The sequence below is a fragment of the Grus americana genome, chromosome 2, assembly GCF_028858705.1.
Source record: "Grus americana isolate bGruAme1 chromosome 2, bGruAme1.mat, whole genome shotgun sequence".
Taxonomy (NCBI): domain Eukaryota; kingdom Metazoa; phylum Chordata; class Aves; order Gruiformes; family Gruidae; genus Grus; species Grus americana.
This window is the reverse complement of record NC_072853.1, coordinates 97,652,345-97,680,333: the sequence shown is the minus strand read 5'-3', so window position 1 is coordinate 97,680,333 and position 27,989 is coordinate 97,652,345. Positions and strand designations below refer to the sequence as shown.

The 27,989-nt window shown below is 42.0% G+C and overlaps 1 protein-coding gene across 6 annotated transcripts in view; it reads right to left on the bottom strand.

Moving 5' to 3' along the window:
* Nucleotides 1-26,189, bottom strand: part of NUP153 (nucleoporin 153) — a 46,908-nt gene extending 20,719 nt beyond the window's left edge. For 5 of the 6 annotated variants that reach the window (XM_054815436.1, XM_054815439.1, XM_054815441.1 and 2 more), the window contains exons 1-8: nt 26,049-26,184; nt 9,159-9,375; nt 6,711-6,959; nt 5,250-5,389; nt 5,041-5,169; nt 3,092-3,208; nt 2,918-2,962; nt 2,761-2,814 (exon numbers count right to left, since the gene is read on the bottom strand). In XM_054815436.1, the coding sequence (XP_054671411.1) occupies nt 2,761-2,814; nt 2,918-2,962; nt 3,092-3,208; nt 5,041-5,169; nt 5,250-5,389; nt 6,711-6,959; nt 9,159-9,375; nt 26,049-26,150 (1,053 nt within the window). In that variant the 5' untranslated portion in view covers nt 26,151-26,184. Of the gene's footprint in view, nt 1-2,760; nt 2,815-2,917; nt 2,963-3,091; nt 3,209-5,040; nt 5,170-5,249; nt 5,390-6,710; nt 6,960-9,158; nt 9,376-26,048 lie in introns of all 6 variants that reach the window. The other variant, XM_054815437.1, reaches the window with a different exon arrangement.
* Between the last annotated feature and the right edge of the window lie 1,800 nt (nt 26,190-27,989).

Below are 27,989 nucleotides of genomic sequence, written 5' to 3'. Positions count from 1 at the left end.
TATCAACAGAAAACTGTGTTTACAATGCAGCTTTAATTTCACAATATGTCCCAACTCTTGGTAATAAAATTCATGTTATGTAAATTTATGCTGTATAAAGTGAATAAAAGTGTATCTTTCTAAAAAATATTATACTCATTTTGAAACCCTGAGTAAAATGTGTTTGAAGTTAACAAATCCATTTTGAGTGAAGGATGGTCCATTACTGGTTTTAAATGTAAATAGAATAGAATTGCAATAGAACAGTTGAGGTGGAAGGGACCTACAACAATCATCTAGTTCAACTACCTGACCACTTCAGGGGTGACCAAAAGATAAAGCATAGTACTAAAGTCATTGTCCAAATGCCTCTTAAACACTGACACGCTTTGGACATTGACCACCTCTCTAGGAAGCCTGTTCCAGGGTTTGACCACCCCCCCTCAGTAAAGAAATGTTTCCTCATGGCAAGTCTGAATGTCCCCTGAGGGGCACAGCTTTGAGCTACTTGTCCTGTCACTGGATCCCAGGGAGAAGAGCTCAGCATCTCCCTCTGCATTCCCCCTTCTCAGGAAGCTGTAGAGAGCAACGAGGTTGCCCCCCAGCCTCCTTCTCTCCAAGCTAGACAAACCCAGCATCCTCAGAGGCCATGCCTTCCAGCCCTGTCATCAGCTGTGTTGCCCTCCTCTGGACACATTCACATTCTTAAATGGTGGGGCCCAGAACTGCACACAGTTCTCCAGGTGAGGCCACACCAAGGCTGAATACAGCGAGACAATCACCTCTTTTGACCAGCTGGTTACGCTGTGTTTGATGCACCCCAGGATGGGGTTTGCCCTCCTGGCTGCCAGGGCACACTGCTGGCTCACACTGAGCTGCTGCTGATCAGCACCCCCACAGCCCTTTCTGCAGGGCTGCTCTCCTGCCACTCCTCTCCCAATTTATACTTGTGTCCAGTGTTACTCCATCCCACGTGCAGAATCTGGCATTTGTTCTCGTTCAGTGTCATGCTATTGCTGATTGCCCAATGCTCCAATCTATTTAGATCCCTCTGCAAGGCCTCTTGTCCCTCAAGAGAGTCAACAGCAGCTCCCAGTTTGGTATCATCAGAAAACTTGCTAATGGTGCATTCAACTCCTGCCTCCAGATCATTGATAAAAATATTGAACAGGACTGGTCCTAGAACTGAGCTCTGAAGAACACCGCTGGCGACCAGTCACCAGCCAGATGCAGCCCCATTCTCTACAACCCTTTGAGCTCTGCCCTTCAGCCAGTTCTTCACCCCAGTGTGCTGTCTACTTGGTCATCCCACAGTTGGACAACTTGTCCAGAAGGATGCTGTGAGGGACAATATCAAAAACCTTACTAAAATCCAGAAAAACTACATCCCCCACCTTCCCTTCATCCACTAGACAGGTGGATATCAAATTAGTTAGACAGGAATGTATAATGCAAAAATAAAAGTCACCCAGTTAGATGTTTAATACATTAACAGCTATTCTGTCTGCTGCAGATCCTCAAAATAAGAAAAATACCACCAAAAATACCTGCAAAAGTTTTGCCGAGTGCTCAAGTGTTCTGTCAACCACACGTCTGCTTAACAGGAAAACACACAACCCTCTCCTCCCCCTCCTCCCCTTCAAGGGCTACCCTTCCTCTGCCAAACTTTATGAATTCTAGTATTATGAAGAGACAATTTCTCTACTTTTACCCAGTGACAGCTGTGTGCAACATTCGCTTTCTGACTGACGTCAGGCTCTGCTGCAAATCTAGTAGATCTTTCTTAATGCCTCACCACAGGTGTGGTTCTACAATTTAACTGAGAGTCCATACCAGCTTTGTTTTCAATTATTTGGATAATATTTAGGGTAAAGAAATTATATGCTCTATTTTTCAATGTTCTTGTAATTTTGCATATGGTGAAAGATGGTACAGGAAATCCAAGATGTCTGTAAACTCTGCAGTGACTGGAAAATTAATTGTACTTCTAATCAAGGGATTAGCATAGAAACTTCTTCAGACATTCTGTCCATTTTCACACTAAAAAAAGCAGATAAAAAGTTTGCATGGAAGAAAAGAACCACAGGCTTGTCTGACCTTAAAGTGGCCTTTTATGGGTTTTACAATTTAATAAACTCGATACCCCAAATTAAAATGATTAAAAAACATCAGTAGTTTTAAGGTTTTTAACAAAAATGAAGGAAACCATGATTAACCACAGCATTATCACCAATTCACTGCTACCTCCAAATAGAAATTTAGGAACGTATGGTTACAGAAGTGTCAACATTTAACAATTTTCCTTCTCCTTACTTTGAGCAGTAATAAAAAACATAAGTAGTATTTTTCTGCTCAAAATTAACATGGAAATCTGCACAAGGTCTGTATGATCAGTCAGTCAATATTGTTCTATTTCTGATCATTTCTGCAAGAGAAAGCTTTCCTAAACAGAAAGATTAACACGCAACTTAACCCCAAGCTGCAAAACAAGATAAAACTACTTTGTGTGTTCTAGAGAAATTGTTCTTGATTGACATATCAGGACACCACCACATAAAGATAACATAATTCTTAACCTGAGTAATCTTCACAGTCCTTCATCTAGTGTGGGTAGAAAGACATTTTTAGCAATTTCCACACAGTCAAGACAGCTATAATTAACATAATGCTAATAATAACTTGAAGTCATGTGTATGCTGTCATTGAGGTTTGTGACATTTCTTCTAATAGCTATAAAGCACAGAGTTATCTATCTAAACTTAAGATGTTACTGGTTCTTACCTGTTTTCGTTTGGACTGGAAGCTGGTAATATTCAGCACACTCCTGCCTACAGGCTAAGGGGGAAAAAAAAAAAAAGCATAAATATTAGAGGACAACTTTTTTCCCGAAGAGAGGGTTCCATCCAACAAAAACGTGGGGGTTTTGTGATCAACTTACAGAAGACAGTGGACTAGAAACAGAAGACGGAATCCTTTTAGCATCCTGTTGAAAAAAACAGTGCAAAAAAATTAAACTGGGCACTACGTAAGGAAGATCTTCATCCTATACTGGCACATTTACTATGTTTTTCAAATACATGAAATAAAACAGATTAACAGGAGTGCCATTTACCGCCAAAGGACTTGACATCTTCTCCAATGACTGTAAGATGCGCCGTGCTGTGGAACTTGTCACGCCATAGGGCTGCGCACTTGCTTGTTTAGCTTTCATTTGTCTTCTTACTGGTGGCTGAAAAATTAGCATTGCAAATGTTACGATCCTTGGTTTTGAATTAAATGCGCATGCATTTTATGCCCAGTGGCTACACTGATGATATAACCAATACTCTCATGGTGACAGAGAAAAACGTACTCACTGGGCATTCAAGTCACAAAGAAGAAAATATACTCCACAGACTTTATGGAAGTTTAAGTAGGCCCCCATACATCTTGCACATGGGATAAAGCAACAAAGGAAATACTTAAATGTAAAAGGTCATAAAAAGGAAGATGTTAGGCCTGTAGGATCTCTGAAGCCGTAACCAAGAAAACCGAACTGAAGCAAAGGCTTGTGCTGCAGAAAGTACTTGCAGTAACAAAACAGATCTCAGAGTTTCATGATGGTGTAAGTGTACCATCTTAAAACCAATGTATACAATCATGATCAGGCATTTCTCGTTTTACTTCTCTTGTTTCCTCCCTTCCCCCAAGATTACAGTTGGCTGCAGATCTTTTTACTCTGTTTAAAAAGATAAAGATCTTATTTTAACTGTAACGGTTCTAAAAGTATTTCATTGAAAATGTAAACTGTTTTATTTGCACCATGGAACTTTGAATATAATTCAAAAAAACTTCTTTCGGTGTGACTATTTTTTTAAAATTATGTTAAACTCCTCATGTAACCACATCATGTTTACCACGCTGCTCTGTGAAGACAGGAAGCAGACCACACAGCATGTAAAAAACACAAGCGAGACTCCCTGTCATCCACAGCATGCAGAAACAAACAAGCTAGTCTCTCCTTTAAAAGCCTGGTATTTTTGTTCCTCTTTTCAGCATAACCCACATTTATTTTGTAAAAAATAGAAAGAGCTGACCAAAAAGGGCTCCTAACTTACAGGAAGTTTTGAGTGTTCTGAAGTTTGACTTAACACCAAGTCAGTACAAACCACAAGTTTTCAAGGTTTCCCCCAAGTCAGGAACTTGTAGATCTCCTTGTTCCAGGGTAGAAAGGGACTGCCAGAATAGGTCCAGCGAACTCTTATTTCCAGTTCCTTAAATAAAGTTCCTTTTGACTTTGGATTTTTTTTTTTTTTTAATAACGGTCATTTTGATTTAAACACATTCCAGCTGAACCAGATTTATTGACTTCCTTTTAGATTCAACTGTAGCTACTGAGAGTTGTCAGCAGTTTTAATTTGCTGGTTCATTTTAGAGCACTAAGAACTCTTAGGGGCAAGTAACTCTTTTTCATAAACTATTTGAATGATATTAAAATAGACAGCATTTAATTGTTTATCTTGAGATTGCATTTAGGAATGTATGCCTCCCTCTAGGCAACATAAGAGCAAAGGATCAGCAAAGTTGCCTTTTAGATACCACTATAGTAAAGAGTGGAGAGTTTTACACAATATATTCACAACATGAGCGTAGGCATGCTTGTGTGAGACCTACAGACAAGTATCAGGCAGGTAACTTTTGCTACTATAAACACAAGTTTTCAAAGTTATGCCATCATTGTTTTTATTTACATGTTATTTTAACATAATACAGTCAGAGGCAGACAATGGCACTTCAATGGAATTTTCTGAAAGACTTAACAACAGAGGAATTCCCAACTACAAACAACTAGCCAGAACCTGACGTGCTGCTGTCATTCTTGTGCATTATGACAAGTATTTCTACACAAACTGTTAAAAAAGAATTTAAACAGAAATTGTTCTTTTCTACTCCTGTAAGTTGAGAGGGCAGAATAGGAACTGTTGCCACATTTTCAGCTCCCTGCTCACAGTTCTTTGGGCAGCGCTACCCCTTCTATATTTCGGTTACATTTTCTCTCACGCTGCACTACTATTCTCATACCTGATAAGGAGTGATTTGTGCTTTTGTCTCCCTTGCTGCTGCAGCTGCACCACCGTAAGTAGTCTTTCCAGGGTAAAATGGAGAATCCCCAAACTGGCTTGTCTTAAAGACAGAAGTGTTTCCAAGTGACTACAGAAAGATTTTGATGAGTGGTTAGTAAAATGGCTACACATTCAAAATGATTAAATTCAATACTGTGCAGTACTTACAGGAGAGGGAGATCCAAAAGCAGATAAATTGAATGCAGGTTTTTTAGAGCTAGCTGCAGGTGGCTGTGAGAGGGAATGAGATCTTTCAGCCTCTGTGGACCAGAGCAGTGGTGCTGAAGTATTTTTTGAAACTGTGATATCTGCCAAAATGATACATGCTATATGTAAATGCCTTTTGTACATAGAGAATTTTTAATATTAAAGATCACACTAACTCCACAGTTCTTTAATGCAGAAGAATAAGTCTTACAGAATGGAAAAGTCCCTTAACACTCATTTTTCCAGCACTCTAACCTACAGAGTTCTTAAAACAAATCAATTTCACATATGGCATGAAAACCAAGCATCAACTCTGGACCTGAAATCTGTTCACAGAACTGCAAATACGATACCTGTCAGTAACTTTTCAAAAGCATGCACAACAAGTTAATAGTATGCTTCCAATGCAGAGCATTTTTTTTTTTCTGCTTTCATGGTAAAATAAAAGGGAACTGCATAAACACTGGTGCATCTATAATGACACCAAGTTTTTCCTCTGGTGGGAAAGGGTTGGAGGCCAGCATAGGTCAGAATTGCCACAGGTTTTATACCTGAAAAATTCCCCGAAGGCTGAACTAACAGTTAATGACCTATTTTCCATGTATGTTTTATGGAGATACATCAGAAAGCTCTAGTAAACTCAGGTTACGTTGCTAAAGCCTGGCAACATCTACTCTGAATTGTAAAAATATGTTCTCCAGAGAACTTGCTGAGCATGCCTCAATCCCCATTTATATGGGGGACTAGAAAAAGCTGCAAGCCTGCTGTTTCCCCTTTCTCAGTGAGATCACCGAGGTCCCCATCTACATCAATACAATGTTTTGGTTTTTTTTTTTTTTTACTTTAAAATGGTGTACATTCCTTAAGAGTTCAGCAAAAGACATGGCAGTATTGACAATTGATACTTTCTACCAAGAAAGGCCAAAAAACCAATCCAAAACCTGTTCACTCAGAATAGTTCCTTTATTGACTCCTGGTGAAAACATGGGGAAAAAAATAAAAAAAAAAAAAAACAAACCAACAAAATCTTGTGTTGCTATTTGTCACCTGTATTTAACCACATTTAACTAGCTGTCAGTTAGATATTCCGAGTCACTCTTCCTTCCAGGCAATCAACCTAGCTGTCAAGCTACAGCAAGTCATCTTCAGTTCTTACTATCCCAGTTCGAGATTTACAGGTAACCTAGCTAGAAGTGTGTTTATCAGCACTGACTCTTTGTAACATCAGAGTCTCATAAATGTATTCCAAAGCATGGTTATATTAAAAAGGTGACAGGATTATATACTTCTAAAACACTAAAAATTAAATTTAATTCTAACATCCAAAGCTGACATTCACTTACTTTAATTTACTAAGGTGATATTGAAGAATGCAAAGTACTTCATGTTACCAAAACATCGATTAGAGAACATGAAAGCTACCTTTATCAGACGCTCTAGAGGAGAAGCCACTGGTTGTTGAGATGTTATCATCATCATGTTGAGAGGTAGAATCTTTTATTTCTTTTACAAGAGACAGTCCAGGACTGCCGATGCCAAGTGAAGAAGATGTAGAGGGCTGGCAATGCGGTACTGTGGAATCCAACATGGTACAGTTCAAATGGCTCCGATGAAGAGAGGGCCTTGTTAACACATCTGAGAAGTTCAATGCAGATCTACTTGTGGATGGTTCTAAACAAGAACAGGGAGACTGTTAGCTTTCCTATAGGCAAGCTCACAGAAGCCAAAACCTGTTCTCTATCAACAGTCATGCTATTGCCAAGTTCTACACACAAAAATAGATAAGCCGAATTTAACTTCTTCCTCACCCAGATAGGGTTTCATCTGTCTGATTACAACAACACTGCTTGCAATACTAAGTATTAATGTTGCATTAAGAAGTAGTTAACAATGAGGTTTTACAACACCAAATTCTGACCCCATGCTCAAGTGCTCTAACACTGGGTCTTTCACTAAATCAAACATATAAATTCCTTCTGCAGATAAAGCTTGCAATGAGCTTTCCAAAAGTTGAGATTACATGGCAAATTACAGACAACTCTGCAATTTATATAATCTTGTAACAAAGATGATGTTAATATGAATACATAACATGAAAACGTGTATTTGCAGAGATTTTGTGGGGTTTTGTCTATTTTGGTGTCATCACCTCCCCTCCCAAATTCTACCATATCAGGTCATGCTACAGGCAAAACATTATCTCCTATCCATTAACTTTTGAGATTTTGGCACAAAGGACAAGCATCATGGCCAAAGCTGCAAGATGGGCATTTTTTCCTCATGAACCAAAGGGTCTGTAAACGCTGCCAGTGTCCTGCAAGAGGTGGTCTCACAGCTCCCACTTGCCACATGAATGGAATAGCTATTAATGGCTATCTTGCCTGATATCCATGTAAGTCCACAGTCTCTCCTGGGATTTCTGGGTATGAACATGATTTTGAGTCACTATCCTCTTGATGTTTGCACTGAAGCTTAAACTAGCTAGTTCAAGCTTCGTAACCACTGCACTACTAGTAATTAGTTCTCCAAAGAACTTACAGATTTTTATGACTGTCTAGTTTGAGATAAAGAAAGCGTTATCAGGCTGAAGGCTGGCCAAGCAAAGGAATACAGGCTCTAGCACATTGGTACCTCAGGGCTGAAGAAACAGGCTTTCTAAAATTATAATAGTAACAATAATTTTTAAAATCTTATTAATAACTACAGCAAGAAAGATTGGTCTACAACAACACAGACTGCAATGCAAGCTACTAAAAGTTCTAGGGTGTCCATCTGCTGATTTCTTGGAGCTAGAAAGTTTGCTGTGCAGCTGTTCTTACTGAAAGGTCCTTTCACACAGTTCTTCAGGAAAGCTAACATGTGTTCCTCATTCATGAAGACCTTCTCTATTCCTTTATCCAAACTTGTTCTCAAGCTACAGCTACACAGAAAGCAATAAAGCTCCTTATTTACAATTAGATTACATTGGTAACAAAGGTATTTCCTCATTATTTTTCATTCTGCCAACAACAGAAGCAACTGACTTTCCACACAGATGGTTATGTACATGGACTCAGACAAAACTTCTCTCCTTATTAAAAATTAAGTTCCACAAAACTGCTAATTTAAGAGAAACTCAAATGAAAGCACAGGCAAATTTACAAAGGAGAACTACAGAAACAGTGAGAGGCATCGATACAAAACACAGATTAATCTTTTATATGGTAAAGAGTTTGCAAACTTCTTTGTCAAGGGTCCAAATAGGTTTTCAAAGACCCCACACTAGCCATGCACACACCTTAAATCTTACCACATATTTCAAAAAGAATAATGTCATAAACCAAGTTCCCCAGTTCTCCATTAAACTAACAAGGAACCTCCTAAATTGACTGAAGAAGCCCAAGGCAGGAAAAAAAAAATAGGACATGAGAAGGAATTTTCCTCTGGCATTCTAGCATCTGGTCTTGTGTTTTGAGGACAACAAAAATTAATGTTTTTATTACCTCAGGCAATTAGATAGACTTTCATTTCAGACCTTTTAAAAAGAAAATGTAAGCCAGTACACTTGCAAATGAAAATTATCAATATTTTGCACCTGGCTAATTGACTACCTGAAGTTAACTGATGACTTCCAAGAGCTGTAAGACAACCTCCTGTATGTTTTGCTATTATGTTGACAGTTTAGACAGTTGTTGGGGGTGTGTGGTGGTGTGTGTTTGGTTTTTTAGGTTTGTTTTGTGTGGGGGTTTTTTTGGTTGTGTTTTGTTGTTGTGTTGTTTTTTTTAATTCTGTCAAAATGCTCCTCCCAGCTTCCCTTAGAAATTTAGATTCAAAACTAGAAATCTGTGAATAAATACAGATGGCCAGAATACTCAATCATTTTTCACATACCTTCTAAATTAATTCTTGCTGATTCAGGCGTGACTCTCCCATCAATCATTATGGTATCTTCATTTGCATAATCATGGTGATAGTTTACTGGGTTCTCTTCCTGGTTTGTAGATTCATTTGTATCTACACATTCATCTTCACTTTTATTGAAATACTTCTGTAACCATCCTGGTACAATGTTTTTCACCGATTCCGTCACTCTGCTAATGATTCCCTGCTTAAAAGAAAAAACACTTGTTAATTACAGAACCACAGCGAACAGCATACACTGGGATGCAACCTTGCACAGACCTTGGAGGCAGACATCAGAGAGCAAATATTTAGGACAAGAATAAGATAGAGGGGGTTGATCCTTGACATAGGATCTCTGTACTGCTGGGACATGCATGATGAAAAAATTCACCTAATACTGATTTACTACTAACCTATCAGTTTCTGCACTTACCAGTGACCTTGGCAATGTTCAAAATTCTGAAATTTCAGCCCAAGCTCACCAGAGGCTTGTCAAGTCACACAGTCATCAGAAAATTCTACTTCTAAATCCTGATGTACATGCTTTTTTTGAGGACTCCTCCTCTTAATGCCTTCACTTGAAAAACAATCAAAAACAGAAGCTCACCAATTATCTACAGTGATAGTGATGACCACAATAGCTGCTAAAATCAGTGAACTTAAATATTTCTAATTTTTCTAATGCTGAACTGCAGTAACAATGTGTATCAAAAAACCACTGCTATGCTCTGAACAGTCAGGGTATCCTGAAAGAAATCCTGAAAGAAACATGTGTAGTTGAGTAACAGATGTCTCACTACAGGACTGTTAAATAGATACATTTTGATCAAATTTCATTTCATGGTATGTTAAAGTTTTGCATCTCCAAACCTTAACATACTGCAATTACTGAATACATAAAAGCCATTTCCATTTTTATATTTACCAATTTTACATTCAAGAAATATTTTTTACCATTTTGGTCCAGGCACTCACTTGTTCCCCATCAAGCCCTCAAAATTTCAACACACTTTCCTGTCAAATCTCAACCCCACGCAGCAGATCGCTTGCAGCATGGAGCTCCCTCCCTCTTACACTGACTGCAGCCACAGAACCAGCTGCTAAAAACTCTGCGAGCTGCAAGCAAACGTGAAAGCTAACTCAGCAATTTCAACCCTTTGGAAACTGAAAAGTAACAAGAGTTAAACAGTTTTTGTTGAACTCCATTGTTGGCTGCTAACACATGTACCAAAGGCTCTGGCAAGGTACTTTGATATTTTTCCAGGTTTAGGCAACACAATTTTCTAGTCAAAATTATTATTCAAGTGTAGAAAATTGAATATTCTTTGAACATGTAATAGTTACAGTCTATTCTGAAACAAGACCTCTGTCAAATTCAACTTTCTTAAAAAATTTAGCACACAAACGAAAAAAGAAGCACATATCACTTATTCAAGCCTTTAACACACAATAATGCAAATATCAACTTACAGGAGTTATACACAAATTAGATACCCTTAAATCTGGAGTTAAGATGAGGTTGGGAAAGAGGAGGAGGAGAAGGTAAAAAACAAAAAGCCTTTTCACAGAAAGTTGTCTTAATTTACAATTTGACATTTTTCATAATGATCTGTAATTTAATCTTGTGCTTGCACAAAGACAGAATATCTAGGGACAGTTTAAACCAGTCAGAATACAGCGTAATAAACACATCCATCACAATTACCACACTAAGATGCACACAAATATGCCATGCTCAGGATGTTGCTGCTATTCTACAAAAATACTAAGCCTCAACTTTCCAACAAAAACTACTAACTGCATGTAATACCAGAGCTGACAAACGGTTCAGTGCATGGTACCAGCAACGAGGCAGTCCCTACTCTATCCCCAGCCCCTCATTTCCACCTTTCCCTGTGACGTACTCTCCCATTTTTGGGGGGTAAATATTTTGCTGCTATGAATAAAAGCATATCAGAAACACAAAGGAGTTAAAATTTGCCAAAATGAGCAAATGGTCAGGACACAAAATGCATCCAAGGCAATGCTCTTTCCAAAAAGCTAAGCGCTACTGCATTCAGTATTGCAAGAGTTTCTCATCAGAGAATAGATATTACTGGCCATAAAATAGGCCTGTATGATTCTCTTGCTGAAGAAATCCTCCCAGGACCAAAAGCCACCTGAGACTCAAGACGGAAGAAGTCGTAGGCATCCAGAAGAGTAAACGCCCAATCATTAGTAATCCAAATGAGTAACTGGAGAATCTAGCTAGACTAATAATTAACCAAGATGACATTTTACCATCCATATCTAAAACCAGACTGGTTTGACCCTTTCTTGCATATGGCAGCCTGGCTAGCATTCTCCACATCATCAGCACTTTAAGACTAAGCTGGGTAACACAGGGTAACTTCCCAAACCAATCCAGGAGCTGGGACTCGCCTCAGCACAGCCGTACTGTAGGCAAATACTAAATAGCCTGCTCCATCTGGCTTAGGCACAGGGGAAGATAAGAAGCATGGTTTTATGCTCCAGAATACTGCTGGCTTAGTGACAAAGCAAGGAAAAGCAAAATACACAGAAATGCACCTCCATTTTGTGTCTGCAAAATGAAAATATTGATTAAAGGCACTGTGAAAGAACTATGCAGGCATTATGAGCCATCATCAAACACAGATCTTGCTAAAAAAACCCCCCATCTCCCCCCTAAAAGTAAGCCACACACCCCAGGTATGCCCATTCGCACACACAGAGAGAAAAAGAAAAAACAAAAAAAAAAAGAAAATTTCCTTATGGCATCACAGCTAAAAGCCAATCAATAAAGCACCATGGTTGGATTCCTGTGCAAGTCAGGCAGTTAAGGTACCACTGACCAACTACACTTTTAAACATGCACATTCCGTATTGTTGCCAAGATATTTCAACAAATTCTCATGCCTTAGACTGTCTTTAAAGCTGTCATTTTAATCTTACCCTTTCAGTTTTCTTATTCTTATTTTAATCTTACCCTAACTTTTAATTTTCTTATTCTTCAACTTCAGCACATGTCTTTGGACACCCTTTCTGTGCACATGCCACGCAAGCCCACCCTGTCAGCAGCAGAGCACTCTCCCTCTACGGCTCCTCTGCCACCAGCTCTGTACTTTGTCCAGCCCAGGTTCCCTGGCGCTACCATCTCCCCACAGGCACCATTAATCCTTCTAGAAGGCTGACAAGGATACCGCACATCTCCTTGATGCAAACAGATCTTCAGAGGTGAAATACAAAAAGACATGGCTCAAGACAACTCTAACAGCCTTATTCCTCCAGCAAAATCAGAGTGGACTGCTCAGATCCAAATCCCCTCATGCCATGATGACGTACTAGTCCCTATCCTAAACACCTACAGCTACACTGAACACGCTACTGCACAAAAAATCTTCTGGTTCCCAAGTTGGGAGTGGAGGAAGCGGCGCTGGCACGCAGCTTTAATGCTCGTAACTCCTCATTTCTACAGGTCACAGAGGCACAAAACTTAGTATTGTGAAAGGACAGATGCCACCACGGGGCAATCTCGACTGCACGTAGCAGCATTTTAGTCAGTGAATGTGTTTTAGCCCTTCACTGACTGATTTCAGCAGTTTGAGAGCTGCTATTGGTACCAACAGCTGTCTGTTCATCTTAAATGCACTAATGCTCTACTCTCATCCTAAAATATCAGCAGGAAAGCAGAACAAAACAAAACAAAAAAACCCACTGAAAAGATCCAGTAGCTTAGGAATAGATATTTACAACAGTTTTTCTAATTCTGTGCATCATCCTAAGTGTCTGCAGCTCCACTAGGTATATCCAAGTCTATGTATACAAACACCACAGCAACAGTAACTACAGTTACAGTTACTCAAGGCATATTGCCTTGAGATGCAACTCTAAGCAAAAGATACATATAGATGGAAATACTAACCAGTAAACAAAGAGGTGTCATAATTTACTACTTTAAAATACCATTTCTTCAAAGGATTTATATAAAGAAAGAAAAAATTAATAGGTTATGGTCACAGTTCGACTTCCAAACTTAAAAGCAGGCTATTTCTTTGCCAAAAATATTTATGGAATTGGACAGTTTTCCCAGCTCGTAAGGGTCTTTCGCATAGCATAGGGGGGTGTAAGTGCTGGCAGGAGTACTCAGCAATCATGCATTACTGAAAAACATCTATTTTTGTAATTGAGTTTATTTCAGTCTGAGACGATTAAGTAAATCCCACTATACAACACAGGATGTACTAAAAAAAAATTACATAAAACTCTATAAAGGTCATACACTAACATGAATTTGTCAGAGATGCAAATTACACAACTGGATAAAAGAGCTAATTTCCACTTCACTGTATGCACACCTCTGAAATGCATCAGGATTTTACCTCCAGGCCTCTCAGAGATTTCTTTGCTTCCCATTTCAAAGTTCAAGTTATTAAAACATACGAATCAGTAAGTCCTCAAAAAGAAAACCTGCACCTAATGGGGAAGTTCACCGAGACAGAGCAGATCCATCTAACCAATTCCAACCATGAAAAAGTAATTTTTGTGCTCTCTCCATCCCCCACGGGTACTTCATGCCAGCTCTGGCGCATAGCAGGCTACTCTCCGTACTAGTTGAATTCATTAATCTGGCAAAAAGTACATGTTTCTCTGCTGGACTAATGAGTTCAACTGGCTCAGTGCACCAGAACTGGCCCAAGAGAGCGAGCTAGATCAGGCAGCCAGGATGAGAGGAAGAAGAAACAAAACTCCATTCTTTTAACCATCCTGTGCCCACGCTGCCACTGAGGAGATTGTCCCTTTCTCCTCACCCTTCCCTTTTGCTGCCGCTAGCACATACACACACGCAGCCAAGTGACAAATTCTATCACGGCTCTATCAAATAGATCCAGACAAAAATTCGTCTACAGACTGTGACGGTGAGGACTAACCCTCAGGGGCATCAGGTCACTAGTCCAGCTCACCGCACGGCTGCACGGGTGCTGATGCAAAAGCAGGAATAGAAATGGAAACATGACATGATTGTCTCTTGCAGCGGCACAGACTCAGACTGGCTTAAACTAACTCTGCTTTTGCTATTTTGGGAGTGGTTTCAGTTTGGATGTAGGACAGCAGAGATTGGTATTTCATTTAGAAAAAAAAGACAATAAAACTTATGACTTAATATGAACAATATGTTACAGGAATGTCATTAATTATGTAACATTTGAAAAACAACAATTTTGTTTAAGGCAAGTGGTCTAGTTCAGATTTATTTCTAAAAATCATGAAGGGATTATGATTCCATATGCCAGTGTATTTCCTTCTTATTGCTTGAAGTGAGCCTTACTTTCCTGAGTCGAGTTAGCTTTAGAATAAACATCCCAGGGAAATTCAGGTGCCGGTTTACATTTTGGCACTGCTTGCACATCTGTACCCGTCATTATCACTTCCATCTGACTGCAAAAAGCCAGCATACGCACTGATAGATGAATCTGTGTCTACCCCACTACGTTAAATCCTTGCGACGCTGAATGGTTTTATCTCAGGTTTTGTCCACACTTTTAGTTGAAACTGTGACAACATTACAAAAGAGGGCACAAAGTACAAGGCACCTTCCTTCCTTGTAGAAGCGCTACATTCGGCACTAGTTAATCCTCCGCAGCAATCAGCACTGGGTGCTGTAAATCACTGAGTATACGTACTATGTTATGCTTTGAGACAGAAATCTATCAGCATCAAAACCAAAAAAATGTAAGACTAAGGAGACTACTTTCACTTACAGCTTTGCAAGCAGTTTTAAAGGAGTTAATTCTTATCTAGGGACTCTAAGTACAATTAATATTTTTTTTATTGAAAGACTGCCACACTTATGCAGTGTGCCTGCAGCTAAGTTTCATAAACAGTATGTAGAATTACATTAATTGAAATGCTGCTTGGATTCTTTTTCTTTTCCTGTAAGGGAATCCTGTAGTCTAAACCTATTATTTTTACCTAACAAGTACAACAATAGCTAAAAACCCCATGGCATCAGGATAACAAACTGACATAACCACACAGACAAGAAGTTTAAAGTTTTCAAAATTAGCATGATCAAGAAATACCTTTCCCATAGCACCAGATGGTCTTTACAAGGCCATTAGTACAAGTTATCAGTTTGGCACAGTACCATAACATATATTTTATATTTAGGATTTAAATACATGTTTTAGGCATAAAATTGTCTATCTTATAGGTATTCTCTCTACACGAAGACCCAATTCATTACAGTATTTCAACATCACCAAACATAACTGATAATAGAAATGGCAAATTCTTCCTCTTTCCTGCATTTACAGTAAATAAGAAGTTTATGCACACAAAGACTTTCAAGGTATCATACCTCATACCACAAATTTGCTTCCTCCTCTAATATACTAGACTCTTAGCAATGAGTTAAACATTTTCAGTGCCACTTTCCCTAAAAGCACTCACAAACGTGGTATCACAGACTAATCTGTGGCACCCAGTAGCGAGAACTCGTTATGGATGTAAAACACAAGCGACGGCAGGCCAAAATCTGCAACAACTCCTGAAGCAATGGTTAAATGCCATTCAAGGGCAACTCATGGCTTGCCAATGCCCATCCCTGTGTCCAACGCTTTCTAGTGCGGACACAGCTTTATAGGTAACTTGAAGCATATTTCACAAAATGAAGTACTTACGGGTACAAAATTTAATTCCTGCCACTCCAGAGTAAATCACAATCTTCAAACAAGAAGACTGGAATTACATTTTTAAATTAAAAGTGGTGTTAGCAAAAGATAGCAAAGTACTCTCATGCTCTCTCTGAAATACCTTTTCTATCCATGCTGATCTACAAACTGAGCTGACAATACGACGTGCTAGTGGTTTTGCAAAATGTAACACATCGATCCTGTTGCACATTCGATATGTTATCTCATTCACAAACTTGAACGCGTAAGTTAAAATGAAGTAACCAAAGAATCATCTCTAGTTATTCTCTGTGATCATCTGATTACTTTAGCAAACTCAAAGTCTTCCTACTATTTAAGTGACATACATAGACATTGTCTAGCATATAAAGGTTAAACCTCACAACTCACCTAAACCAGCAGAACCTATAATTACTCTAAACAGGGCACATTTAACCCTGCTGCATACACTTCCTGACTAGATTTTAAAATATAAGAATTGGTGCCTAGGAGAAACTAAAACACTGACTCTCAGGCACAGCTGGTATAGTTGCAGCAGTGGCTATTGTTATATTCTTTGGCGTTTTAAGGTAGTATTCTGAAACTGTAAAGCCAAGGTAGGCTCACCTCTGCTGCAGGGCAGTAATCTTCAGTCATAAGGGGCAGCAGTGTCTTTCTGGCTGCAATTTTTCATCACAGCTCAACTGACAGAACCAAGAGCATCTCACAAATACATAACCAATATCTCCAAACACTGTTTTCTTACCAGTAACAGGAAAAATTGCCATTGCACATAGAGATTATTTTTTTAGTGATTGAAGGTAATGGCATCTACAAATCTGTATATATTCTACAACTCTGTAAAGTAAGTTTAATAAATACTAGGGGCTAACATTAGAACAGGTGTACTGTTATAGCTAAATTTAACATGCATCTAGTTGCACCATGGTAATTCCCTAATACGACTACATTTAAACCAGTTTAAACCTTGTTTACATCTGCTTAGCTCAGGATGACTTAACTACAAATGCACCTATTTTACAGGTTTGCACATACTGGTATAGTTTTTCCATCACTAATTTAATATTTTGTTATTGTAAATATTTCAGTGCCTCACTAGACCTGTAATCCAGTACCAAAGAAAACACCAGTTGAATAGCTTAACTCTTTGCTTGGTTTACTTTAGTCTTGGAGGTCACCAGACCTTGAGCTCTAGTAAGAGAAGCAGTCGTGAGACTCATCTGCTTCAAAAAAAGAGTTTGATTCAAAACACAATCATAACTAAAAGCAAAGTCAGCCAGCTTTCCAGGACACTCTCACACAACTCTTTCCAACAGCAGAGCTGTGGAGACAATAATAAACAACCTCAGCAAGACGACAATTTTCTACTGCCACCAGTATTCTCAAAGCTAACGTGTGTACTAAAATGGTAGCTGTAGGACTTCAGTGCATGTTAGTGTCCATGTGTTGGCATACACATTTCTTCTCAGCAAAGGTGAATGTAAAGATGAACTTATGCTTATTTTAAAAAACATGGTGGTAACAACCAAGCCAAACACACACAAAGGCACTGTAATTAAATGCAACATGCAATTATGAGATGAGTTATAGAAACTCAAAGGAAACTCCCCCCTCGGAAATATTAGTGCTGTCGCATTTCCTAGACAAGAGAAAAAACATTTAAAGTATTTTCTTGTCAAAAGAAGGGGAATGTATTTGTAAACTCTGCAAAAAAACCCAAAGAAAAACAAATCTCAGTGTTAAGAGAAGATCTTTTAATTAATAAGTATTTTTGTACAGTAATCTAGAATACCACAATGACAAATACTGTATCAGCAAGTTGCAAAACTACTTATGCTTCAGGCAAAGTCAAACAAGCTAGTTCCTACTTGCCTTCACTCAACTTTAAGATGGCCCAATTGACTTGGCTTAAAGGGGTTTAGAGAGTACTTACCCTGTCCTTCCACCAACGAGGCTGGGGGTATAACAATCTCCCACCAGAGGTGGTGATAAGTAGCTGTGAATAACACTACCTTCAAGTGGCTCAACTGTTAGCAAAACTAAAGTCTCTTTGGCTTAAAAGGTGTATTTAAATTGTACCTTCAATTAGACAGTTATTACAGGCAGATAAGACCTGTTTAAGCATAAGGAGAAAGCAAGTCAAGACTTTTAAGCAGCACTATAAATACAAATAATATAAAATATGGAATGTGGTAGCAAGAAGGGAAGATACCTGGCACGAGAGATCTGTACAAGGGAAAATAAGAAATACATCCAAATTTAGGGCAGTTCTTCATGAAACTGCATAGGTAAGTAATTTAATACCCTGAAAAGTAATAAAAAATATCTGCCTAATGGCTAGAATTCTTCATTAAAAAAATATTGTGGGCATTTAATAATTCTTCAACATTGAGGACGTACTGTACGTTACAAAAAGCAGAGAGGAGAGTTTTCATTATATGGTCTCAGTAGTACATAACAAGAAACGTATACTGAGGAACATCTCCTCCCCTTCTCTCATGGCTGTATAAATATCGCTATTCAACATATTGTAGATGTAGAATAGCTACACAATAAATACTGGATTGATTATCAGAATCATCGAATGGTTTGGGTTCGAAGGGACCTCAAAGATCATCTAGTTCCAACCGCCCTGCTGCGGGCAGGGACACCCTCCACTAGACCACGTTGCCCAAAGCCCCATCCAACCTGGCCTTGAACACTTCCAGGGAGGGGGCATCCACAACCTCTCTGGGCAACCTGTTCCAGTGCCTCACCACCCTCACAGTAAAGAATTTCTTCCTAACATCTCCTCTAGATCTACTCTCCTTCAGCTTAAGGCCATTACCCCTCCTCCTATCACTACATGCCCTTGTATCTCTTCAGCTTTTGTGTAGACCTCCTTCAGGTACTGGAAGGCTGCTATAGGTTGCTATAGACTGGAAGGTCTCCCCAGAGCCTTCTCTTCTCCAGGCTGAACAATCCCAACTCCAGCCCTCTGATCATCTTCGTGGCCTTCTTCTGGACTCACTCCCACAGCTCCATGTCTGTCTTGTACTGGGAAACCCAGAGCTGGACGCAGTACTCCAGGTGGGGTCTCCCAAGAGCTGAGTAGGGGGGCAGGATCACCTCCCTTGACCTGCTGGTCACACTTCTTTTGATGCAGCCCAGGACACGGTTGGCTTTCTGGGCTGCAAGCGCACATTGCTGAGTCATGTTGAGCTTCTCATCTATCATCACCCCCAAGTCCTTCTCCTCGGGGCTGCTCTCAATCCATTCCCCACCCAGCCTGTATTTGTGCTTTGGATTGCCCAGACCCACGTGCAGGACCTTGCACTTGGCCTTGTTGAACTTCATGCGGTTTGCACAGGCCCACCTCTCCAGCCTGTCAAGGTCCCTCTGGATGGCATCCCTTCCCTCCAGCATGTCGACTGCACCACACAGCTTGGTGTCACTGGCAAAGTCGCTGAGGGTGCACTTGATCCCACTGTCCATGTCACCAAAGATGTTTAACAGCGCTGGTCCCAGTACCGACCCCTAAGGAGCGCCACTCGTCACTGGAGTACGCAGAACATTAAAAAGACAGCAAAATAACCTGGAGCTTTTGCAATTTAACAGCAGAAAAATGGAAAAGCATATCACATGACCTACCACTAAAAAACCAAAGACATTTTTAAAAAATGGTCTAGAAAACAGCAACCCTACAGAAAAGCCTCTTAGCTATTCTCTTCTTGAGAGCAACCTTGCAATTTACTCTAGATAAAACACAACAGTGAGATGAAGGCATTATTTCTTCCCTCAAAAAACAGCATAGCCCTGAAGACAGAATTAGAGGATGGACCAACAAAAGGATTACCAACCTAGAGTAACACTGACATTTACGCTGAAATCACATGTCTGTGCATGCTCTGTGGTCCAACAGCAGCACTGACAGAACTGTGTGCACACAGAGACTGTACGGCACCCAGAGATCACCTACTCCAACCACCTGCTCAGAGAACGGTCAAGAACAACAGGTCACCCACGACTGTGTCCACCTGGGTTTTGAGCATCTCCAGGGATGGAGACCTCTCCGGGCAGTTCTTCCAATAATGTTAGCTATCCTCAGTTAAAAGATGTTTCCTAATACAAAATCAGAATTCCCATTTTTGCAACTTGAGTCCATTGTCTTTTTCCTATTGCTATGAACCTACTAGAAGAGCCTTGCTACACCTTCTCTATACTCTCATTAGGTACTTGCTCTTCTCAGCCATGTGCCTCAGCCTCCTAATCATTTTGGTAGCCCTCAATTAGACTCACTCCAGTAAGTCACCATGGTTTTTTTGTACTGTAAAGGCCAAAACTGGATGCAGCACTCCTGATGCAGTCCTAGAAGTGCTCAATAGAGGGGGAAAAACCACCTCCCTCAACATACTTCCCACATTCTTACTAATACTGTCCAGTATACAGTTCGGCCTTCTTCACCTCAAGGGCATGCTATTGACTCAGGTTCAATGTGCTGTCCAGCAGGCGGGTGGGGTTGTTTTGTCCCAGATGAGGGACTTTTGCCTTTATCAAATGTTGTGAGGTTCCTGGCAGCCCATTTCTGTTGAGATCCCTCAATGGCAGCCCTATCCTTCATCATATGATACAGCTGATGTTTCCCCAGGTTTGGTATCATCTGGGAACCTGTTGAGGATGCATGACATTCCTTCATCCCAGGTTGTTAATAAAGACATCTAACAGTATCAGCCCCAATATCAAGCCCTGAGAGCCTCTGTTGGCAACTGGCTGCCACTCGAACTTTGTACTGCTGATCAAAACCATTTGAGGTCCCGCTGATTTTCCAACCACTTGACAGTCCACCTGACAAGTCCATATTTCATCAACTGGACACAGGGATAGCATGGGCGACCATGCTAAGGGCCTTGGTAAAGTCCGAGGAAACAGCATCCACTGCTTGCCCCATGTCCGTTGAGCCAGTCATCCCACTGCGTTATGAATTTGTTACGTGATGCTATGGTAGCCCACATCTGCACCGATCCAAAATAGCTCTGCCCAAACCGTTTTAGGCATGTAAAAGAGATTTTGAACTGTGTCCTCTCACAGTCCTTAGAATCAGCAGCAGCTCAGTTCCTCCATGGCAGGGGAGCAAGCACCGGTTCTAATTACTGACTGGAGGAATAAATAACTCAGAGGAAGTGATGTGTTGCCAGCAACCAAAGGCAATTTGCAGTGTCCCAGCTAACACGGTCAATTATTTCATTTGGGGTTTTTTTCCTCCTAAGATACTGTTCACTAATATTGTTTTTCTCCAATACTTCACTGCCTCCAAGGCTGTCATGACAACACTTTGAAAGACAAACCCCAAAATATTAATAAAATGCTATAGCAATCATCATCTACAATTTGTTGTACCACTGACAGTACTGTTAGCCCAAATGAGAGAAAACTGTCAATATCTCAGTTTAAAAAGTTCTTCCCAATTAGGATACATTTTTGTTTACAGTAGCAGTGGAAAGCCAAGTACCACATTTAAACACCTGTTTTGCTAATACAAGTTGATATTGCTGGGAGAGAGACAAAAACCTCTGATGTTAACTACTAGCCCATTCTTTTAAAACAAATCTTCAAATAAATATTCAATGTTTCTTCAAATCTATTCATCTTAGCTCAATGTGCTAGCCTACTACTAAATCAAAACAAGCAGAGATATGCATACAAATATAAATACAACCACCTAAGCATGTTTCAAGGTGCAATCCCATTGATAGGAGTTAAACCAATACAATTATACTTGTGTAGGTCCCTATGGCCATTCTTAATAAAGATTTTTTTTTTTTCATTAATACTTTTCTGCTTCAGGTTTATGAAACATTACCTAGTTTACATTACTCGCTACAATACTCTAGGACATCTTTAGCATGACAGTTTCAAAATTTCCTCCCAAAAGAAACCTGGAGGTTTATAAGATTCCTTCTGTCTGTTGCCTGCAGTCACTACCCACCAAGAAAATCCCATGCATACATCAAACAATAGTTTACAATTGGCCTACCTTCAAGGCAGTAGCAGGTGATAATGTAATGATTTAGACATTGCTGCATATAGTTTAAGTTCCCGATCCTGTAGCTATCCCGTCTGGGAAGGATCTTACATGATGTCTCAAATGACTTTGTGAAACTTGCCAATCCAGGGGGGCTTTCATGACCAGGACTAGCAAATATGCCTTTCAGTGGCTGCCTGGTCCCCTCTTTCAAGTAACATCCTAACTACATCAGCACAAACCCAACTACAAACATGCAGAAACTTACGCTGGTTTCATCAAGGAAAACATCTTTGAACTGTTTTCTTGTATATCAGTGTAGCACATCTACATTATAAATATGCACTGACACGTACACATATAAGAAAAAAACAAAAACCATGTTGCTCCCCAGCAGAAGTTTCAATCTACAAATATTATCTCTAATATCAAACAGCTCTAAGCTGAAGCTTAACATAAACATACAGGTTTATGGGAAGGTCATACAGACTTTTCAGATAATTGTTTTTTCTCATGCTTAAAACTGCTTGTATGAGTTTAAAAGTTCAGGAGAGTCAAAGTTCTGAGACTTTGATTTGAACAGTTAATTATCAAATAAAAAATAACCAAAAAAGTTATTTTAGTCTCTTCTCCTGTAAGTCACATTTAGAATCTTTGAAATCTATGTTACCTGGATGAGAATGGCACTATTCCAGGGTAAACCAGTGCGCACACACACACCTACGCACAAAAGTGCAAAACTAAACATGAAATTAACAATAGGAACATACAGATACTATAGTAGAAGATGTTTAGTAAGTCAACAATGTAAACAGTCATCCCATTAACACATCCAGACTAGTAATTCAAATCATTACCTAAATGACTAGGACAAACCAGCATTTAGAAGCACTGGGGCCACATCCAGAAGATGAAACCCAGATGTTGGACACAACAGCTCCCTCGTCTGCATGTGTTTAGCTCTCAAAGAAGCTGTAATTTTAACCCAAGTGCCTAAGCTCCTTACGCCGTACAGAAGGAGGCTGAATACTTCAGCATGAGATGGCTGAGTAAACAGGTAGCATGCTAAGCACAGCATAATCTAAAGTCAACGTGTTCAGCATGGAGCCATCAACATTTTGTCACTAGGAAAGCAGAGTCAATGGGGAGGGACTTCTCAATTCTACTGCCAGAACGCCCAACCTTCAAAAAACTCTTTTCTTTCTGAGATGTGATTCCCACCCCACAAACCTTGGGGTGGGTGATTCCATACCATCTTTACTTAGCAGTGCTGCTACTTTTTGTTTCTGGGTTTGTTTAATAATAGAGCTGCTGACAGTGCACTTTCTATAATGCAGGATGGTAGCTCAGAAGGGAAAATACCACAGTTTAGTTCCTTCACTAGTGGGGGAATCTATACCCATATCCCCATCTTCCAGGCCAATACGCAAGCTGCAAGTAGGAGTCTTCCAGGTAGCATCTGTTCACCTCTCCTATTTGAGACTGGTTTTTAAAAAAGGCTCTAGATCTTAAAAAAAAAAACAAAAAAACAAAAAAAACAAAACCACACACACAAACATAATGAAGTACGGCTCTAAAGTTTAATGATCAGGCACTTGGGGAGAAAAGGGCAGGAAATATTAAACTTTGCTTGTTTGTTCCAAGGAACGTAAAACACATAACTTCTGAAATCAAGGATCAGAGCCTGCATGTCTCCAGTCTTGGAGGGCAACATCTTCTTATACATCCTCTTTCTGGCTCAGTGAATCATGCGTTCTTTTTCTGGATAGTAACACGGCTTCAGCCAGGAGAGCTGAAGACAACACGCAGCTTGGCAACTGGGATATTTGCCCAAAAGTGGAAGATGTAGGTTGATCCCTCGAGGCAAAAAGAGGAATCTGAAGCAGGGTCTACCACACTCTGAACAAATGCTTTAGCTAATAGTCATTAAAAAGCAGCAGCAGCACCTCCTCTTCCAACTGTCTTCTAAAGCTGACGCTGTACTTTATAGAAGACTGACTCTGCAGCTCATGTTGGGCGTGATCGGAGAATTCTCACCTGACTGAACTCCCCAGGAGACTATGGCAAAATAACAACAGCCAGAAAGCAGACAATCATGAGTGAGGCATCAGACTAATCATCCTCATACAAGTGGAAAAAAATTCAGATATCTTAGGAATTTTAAAGCTATTAGCTATACTGCATACAGTGCTTAGGCACCTTCAGAGCTTGACGGTAAGAGACTGCGGGTTTTCAGGACCGCAGTTTTGACTACGAGCACCTAGAACAGTTCTATTAAAGTATTTCTATGAACTTACTTACTGATAATAGTTAGGGGAGAGGGGGATCAGAATCAGAGGCATAACCTCATGTCAAGGTTGCACTGAGTACTTTGATGTCTTCCCAAACTCATTACTGAGAGACACAATTAACACTAAAACACAGAATACTTCTGCGGAGTGGACATTATATTGAAAATAGGAATACCTGTCAATTCATTCCAATTTAAGTTAGCTATCTACCCAGAGCTCATCTTTTTATGTAATGCAAGTTAGCAAGCTGCATAGGGTTAAAAAGCTATCCACTATAACAAATGCACGTCTGACATCTATCAGTTTGCCTATTTATTTAATCATTACAATTTTTTTCCCCAATATATTACTGTTAATCTGATCTATGTATTTGATTTGCAGCATCCATTCTCTGGGCAGAATCTCACAGATATCCCCAAGCACGTGTTTGCTTTGGCACATTGTTTAAATAAACCTACTGGAAAACGCACAGAGATAACAGACAATAGAAGAATCAGAAAGCCATCTACGCTAATTATTTTAAATTAAGGTGTAAGGTTTCAGTTATCTGCATAGTATCAACACATGCAACACGGCAATTTCAACATTATTCTATCATTCACATAAGAGCTTTCAATATTTGTTCTCTAAGTGCAGTGATCCTTTGTATGAAGCGTTATTATGCTCGCTTTGCAAGGACAACGCTGCTGATCAGTGTACTATATAAAAGACTAAGTATATATAGCACTTCCCAAATAATAAAAACAAATTGAGCAACAACTCTTGCATAATACTCCCGCAATTTTGCATATAATATTCAATCCCCTAGCTTATGTTACCGATTTAATAATGTAAAGGTTTTGGCCAAACAGTCAACTTCAGGTTCATATATGCCTTCCACGTGTATTTCCAGAGCACTGTCTCTGGGCATCTTGAAATTTCTTAGCAAGCAGTAATCGGAAAAGATCTCTGCTTCTTTCCCTCCAGCCACTCTAAATGGCACGGGATTTTTGTGTCGCGGTTTACAAACTGTTTTTTGTTATCCATCTACTCTATCCTATAATACAAAGGAGAACAAATGCCTTATGAATTACATTTCACTTGCACTGCATCAGCACATTTAGGCACAGGCAAGAGACTGAAGAAACTACCAGATGCAGACCCGAGAGTTCTGCATGCAGCATCCTACAAAAAAAAACAATCGAAGCTGCCTAACTGCATAGCACCCTCACAAACTCATTTGCAATTTGAAACTTGTCAAGAAAGGCAAATATCAGAAGGAATGCGTGTAAATCTGAAAAGTAACTACGCTTGGTAACTCAGCATCATTTTAACCGGGGGGGGGGGCTCATTCTGAGACGGGTGCCTGCAGACAGCAAGCCCACATTATTCTTTCTGGTGTTCGCCCCAGGGTCGTTAAGGAATCGGACGGCCCGGAGACAAAACGACCACCCCGCGGAGGGGGGCCCAGCCCACCCCAGCCGCGGGGCTGCGAGGTGCAGGGCGGGGGACGGAGCACCTACCCCTTCCTAGCCGCCTCCTTCTCCCGCCTTTACTCCCTGCCGAGCAGGGGCATCTGCCCCAGCCCGGCGGGAGACAAAAGGGAGGCAAGGATCCCCCCGCGGGCCGGGGCTGCCGGCGGAGCGGGGCGAGCGCCCGGAAATCCCACAATCCCCGCGGCCCCGGCGGGAAACCCTGCTCCCCCACCCCCCCGGGTCGTTCCGCCGGGAAACCCCGGCCCAAAGTCTCGCACGTGGAGACAGGGAGGGGGGAAAGAAGGAAAGGGGCGGCTCCGCCGCGCGAGGCCGCCTCCCGCCGCTGAGGGGGCGCCGGGGGAGAAGAGGGAGGCAGAGGGAAAGGGGCCCCACTCCCGCCCGCCCGGGGTGACCCGCAGCCTCCCGCCGCCGCGCCTCACCTGCTTGCTCCTCACGTAGGGAGGCTTCACGGCGCCCAGGTGGTACCGCCGGGTCCGGATCTTGCCGCCGCCGCCGACCCCGCCGCCGCCGCCCGAGGCCATGATGGGATCCGGCCCCTCTGCTGCTCCCCTTCCCCCCCCACCTCTGCCCCGGCCCCGCCGCGCGCGAGCCGGGCCCGGCCCCCGCCGCCGGCCGCCTCGTGCGGCCGCGCTCCTCCGCTGCGGCCCGGCCGCACTCCCCCGCGCTGTGCTGTCACCGTCTCCACAGGGATGGGCCCGGCCCGGCCTCCTCACCGCTCCCGCCCGCCACGCGCCGCGCGGCCTGACGCGGGGACTCCGCGGCCTGCCCCTCCCCGCCGCGCCACCTCCCGCGCGCGCGCTCGCTCCTTCCTTCGTGCTCTCTTACGGGGCAGGCGGGCGCGCGCGCTCCCTCTCACGTCTCTCTGCGCTCCCGCGCGCGCCCTTCGCCCGCTTCTCGCTCGCGCTCTCCGGCGCCGGCCGGCCCCGTCCTGCCCGCCCGCCTGCTCGCTCGCGGCCGAGCCGCTGCACCCCTCCCCCCTCCGGTCGACCAACCACACAGCGCCCGCCCGGGCGGCCGCGCGTCACTGAACTGCGCGGGCTGCGTCACAAGAGCTGGACCACCCGGCAACACCCGCGCGCCCGGGCACCGCCCGCTCAAGGGAAGCGGGAGGGGCCGGGGGGGGGGAGACAGAGGTGCGTTACGGCCGGCGCCCCCACCCCCCCCCGCGGGCAGGGCCGGGCCGGCCGCGCGGGAAAACCCGTCGCTGAGCTGCCGGGACCCGCGAAGGGCAGCGGGAAAACAAACCCACCACCGGTCCGTCAAACGAGCGCGGCTCGGGGCGGGCTCCAAGGCTGGGAGCAGAGGGCAGAGGTCCGTGACGGGCTTGGGCCGCGCCGGCAGCCAGAGGGTCGCTCCGGGGCAAGCCCCGGCGGCGCTGTCGGGTACACACTCCTCCGCCTTCTCCCCTCTTCCCGCGGCGCCACGCCGGTTCTGGCGGTGTTCTGTCCCCGGGGACGCAACTTACCTTCCCTGCGCCCGACGTAACAATAGGCTCCCCCCAGGACTCCCCTCGGCCCTGCCAAGGGCAGCATGGGGCAGGCGGCAGGAAAGCTTGCACAACGGCACGGGGAGGCACGCGGCCTTCCCTCGGGACGCCGCTGCGAAGCACTGCTGTGTAAGCAATAGAAATGACAATCTGCGGGCTTATCGTCGCTTTTTGGAAGCAGGTGGGGGAAAAAAGCTTCAACAGAGCCTGTTCGTCCTCAAAACGAGGAAGAATGCATTTCAATTACAATTTTTAAAAATGTAAAATATTTCTGTTGATTTTTTTACTCCATTAAAAGTGAAGTTGAGAAAAATCTATGGCTCTATATCCTACTTAGAGCATTGATCTGCCCTGAGAATGATGGACCAGAGCAGAAAATAACCACCACCTTCCCTGTGTAGAAGTTAAATTATTCGCCCTAAGAACCCCAGAATGTCCTAAAAAATTACTGACATAGAATGAGACACAGGTATTTAACCGTGAAAAACAGCTGTGCCATAGTGCATACCCCTCCCACCAAAAATAAAAGCATGTGTGTCGGCACACACCTGAAGAGTGTATCAAACCTGAGGGTTTAGGGGAACTCAACCAGCAAGGCCAATTCCAAAGGCCTGAAGAAACGCAAACAAGCAGGAACAGCAGAAAAGGAACTGCTTGTAGAAGGAATGGTACTGGGGAGTTTTGTACCACCGAATCTTTGCTTCTTGTTCCATGCTGGCTTTTTTTAACCTCATTGGTAACTTCCCAGCTCTCCTACATGTCAAGCTGCTTCTCAATTTCTTAGTCCTGCTTTCATAGTTATCTAAAGGAGGTAACAATTTCCAAAATCCCAGCAGAGTGGAATGGCTTTCCAGGTATTTTCCCTCGTGAACTG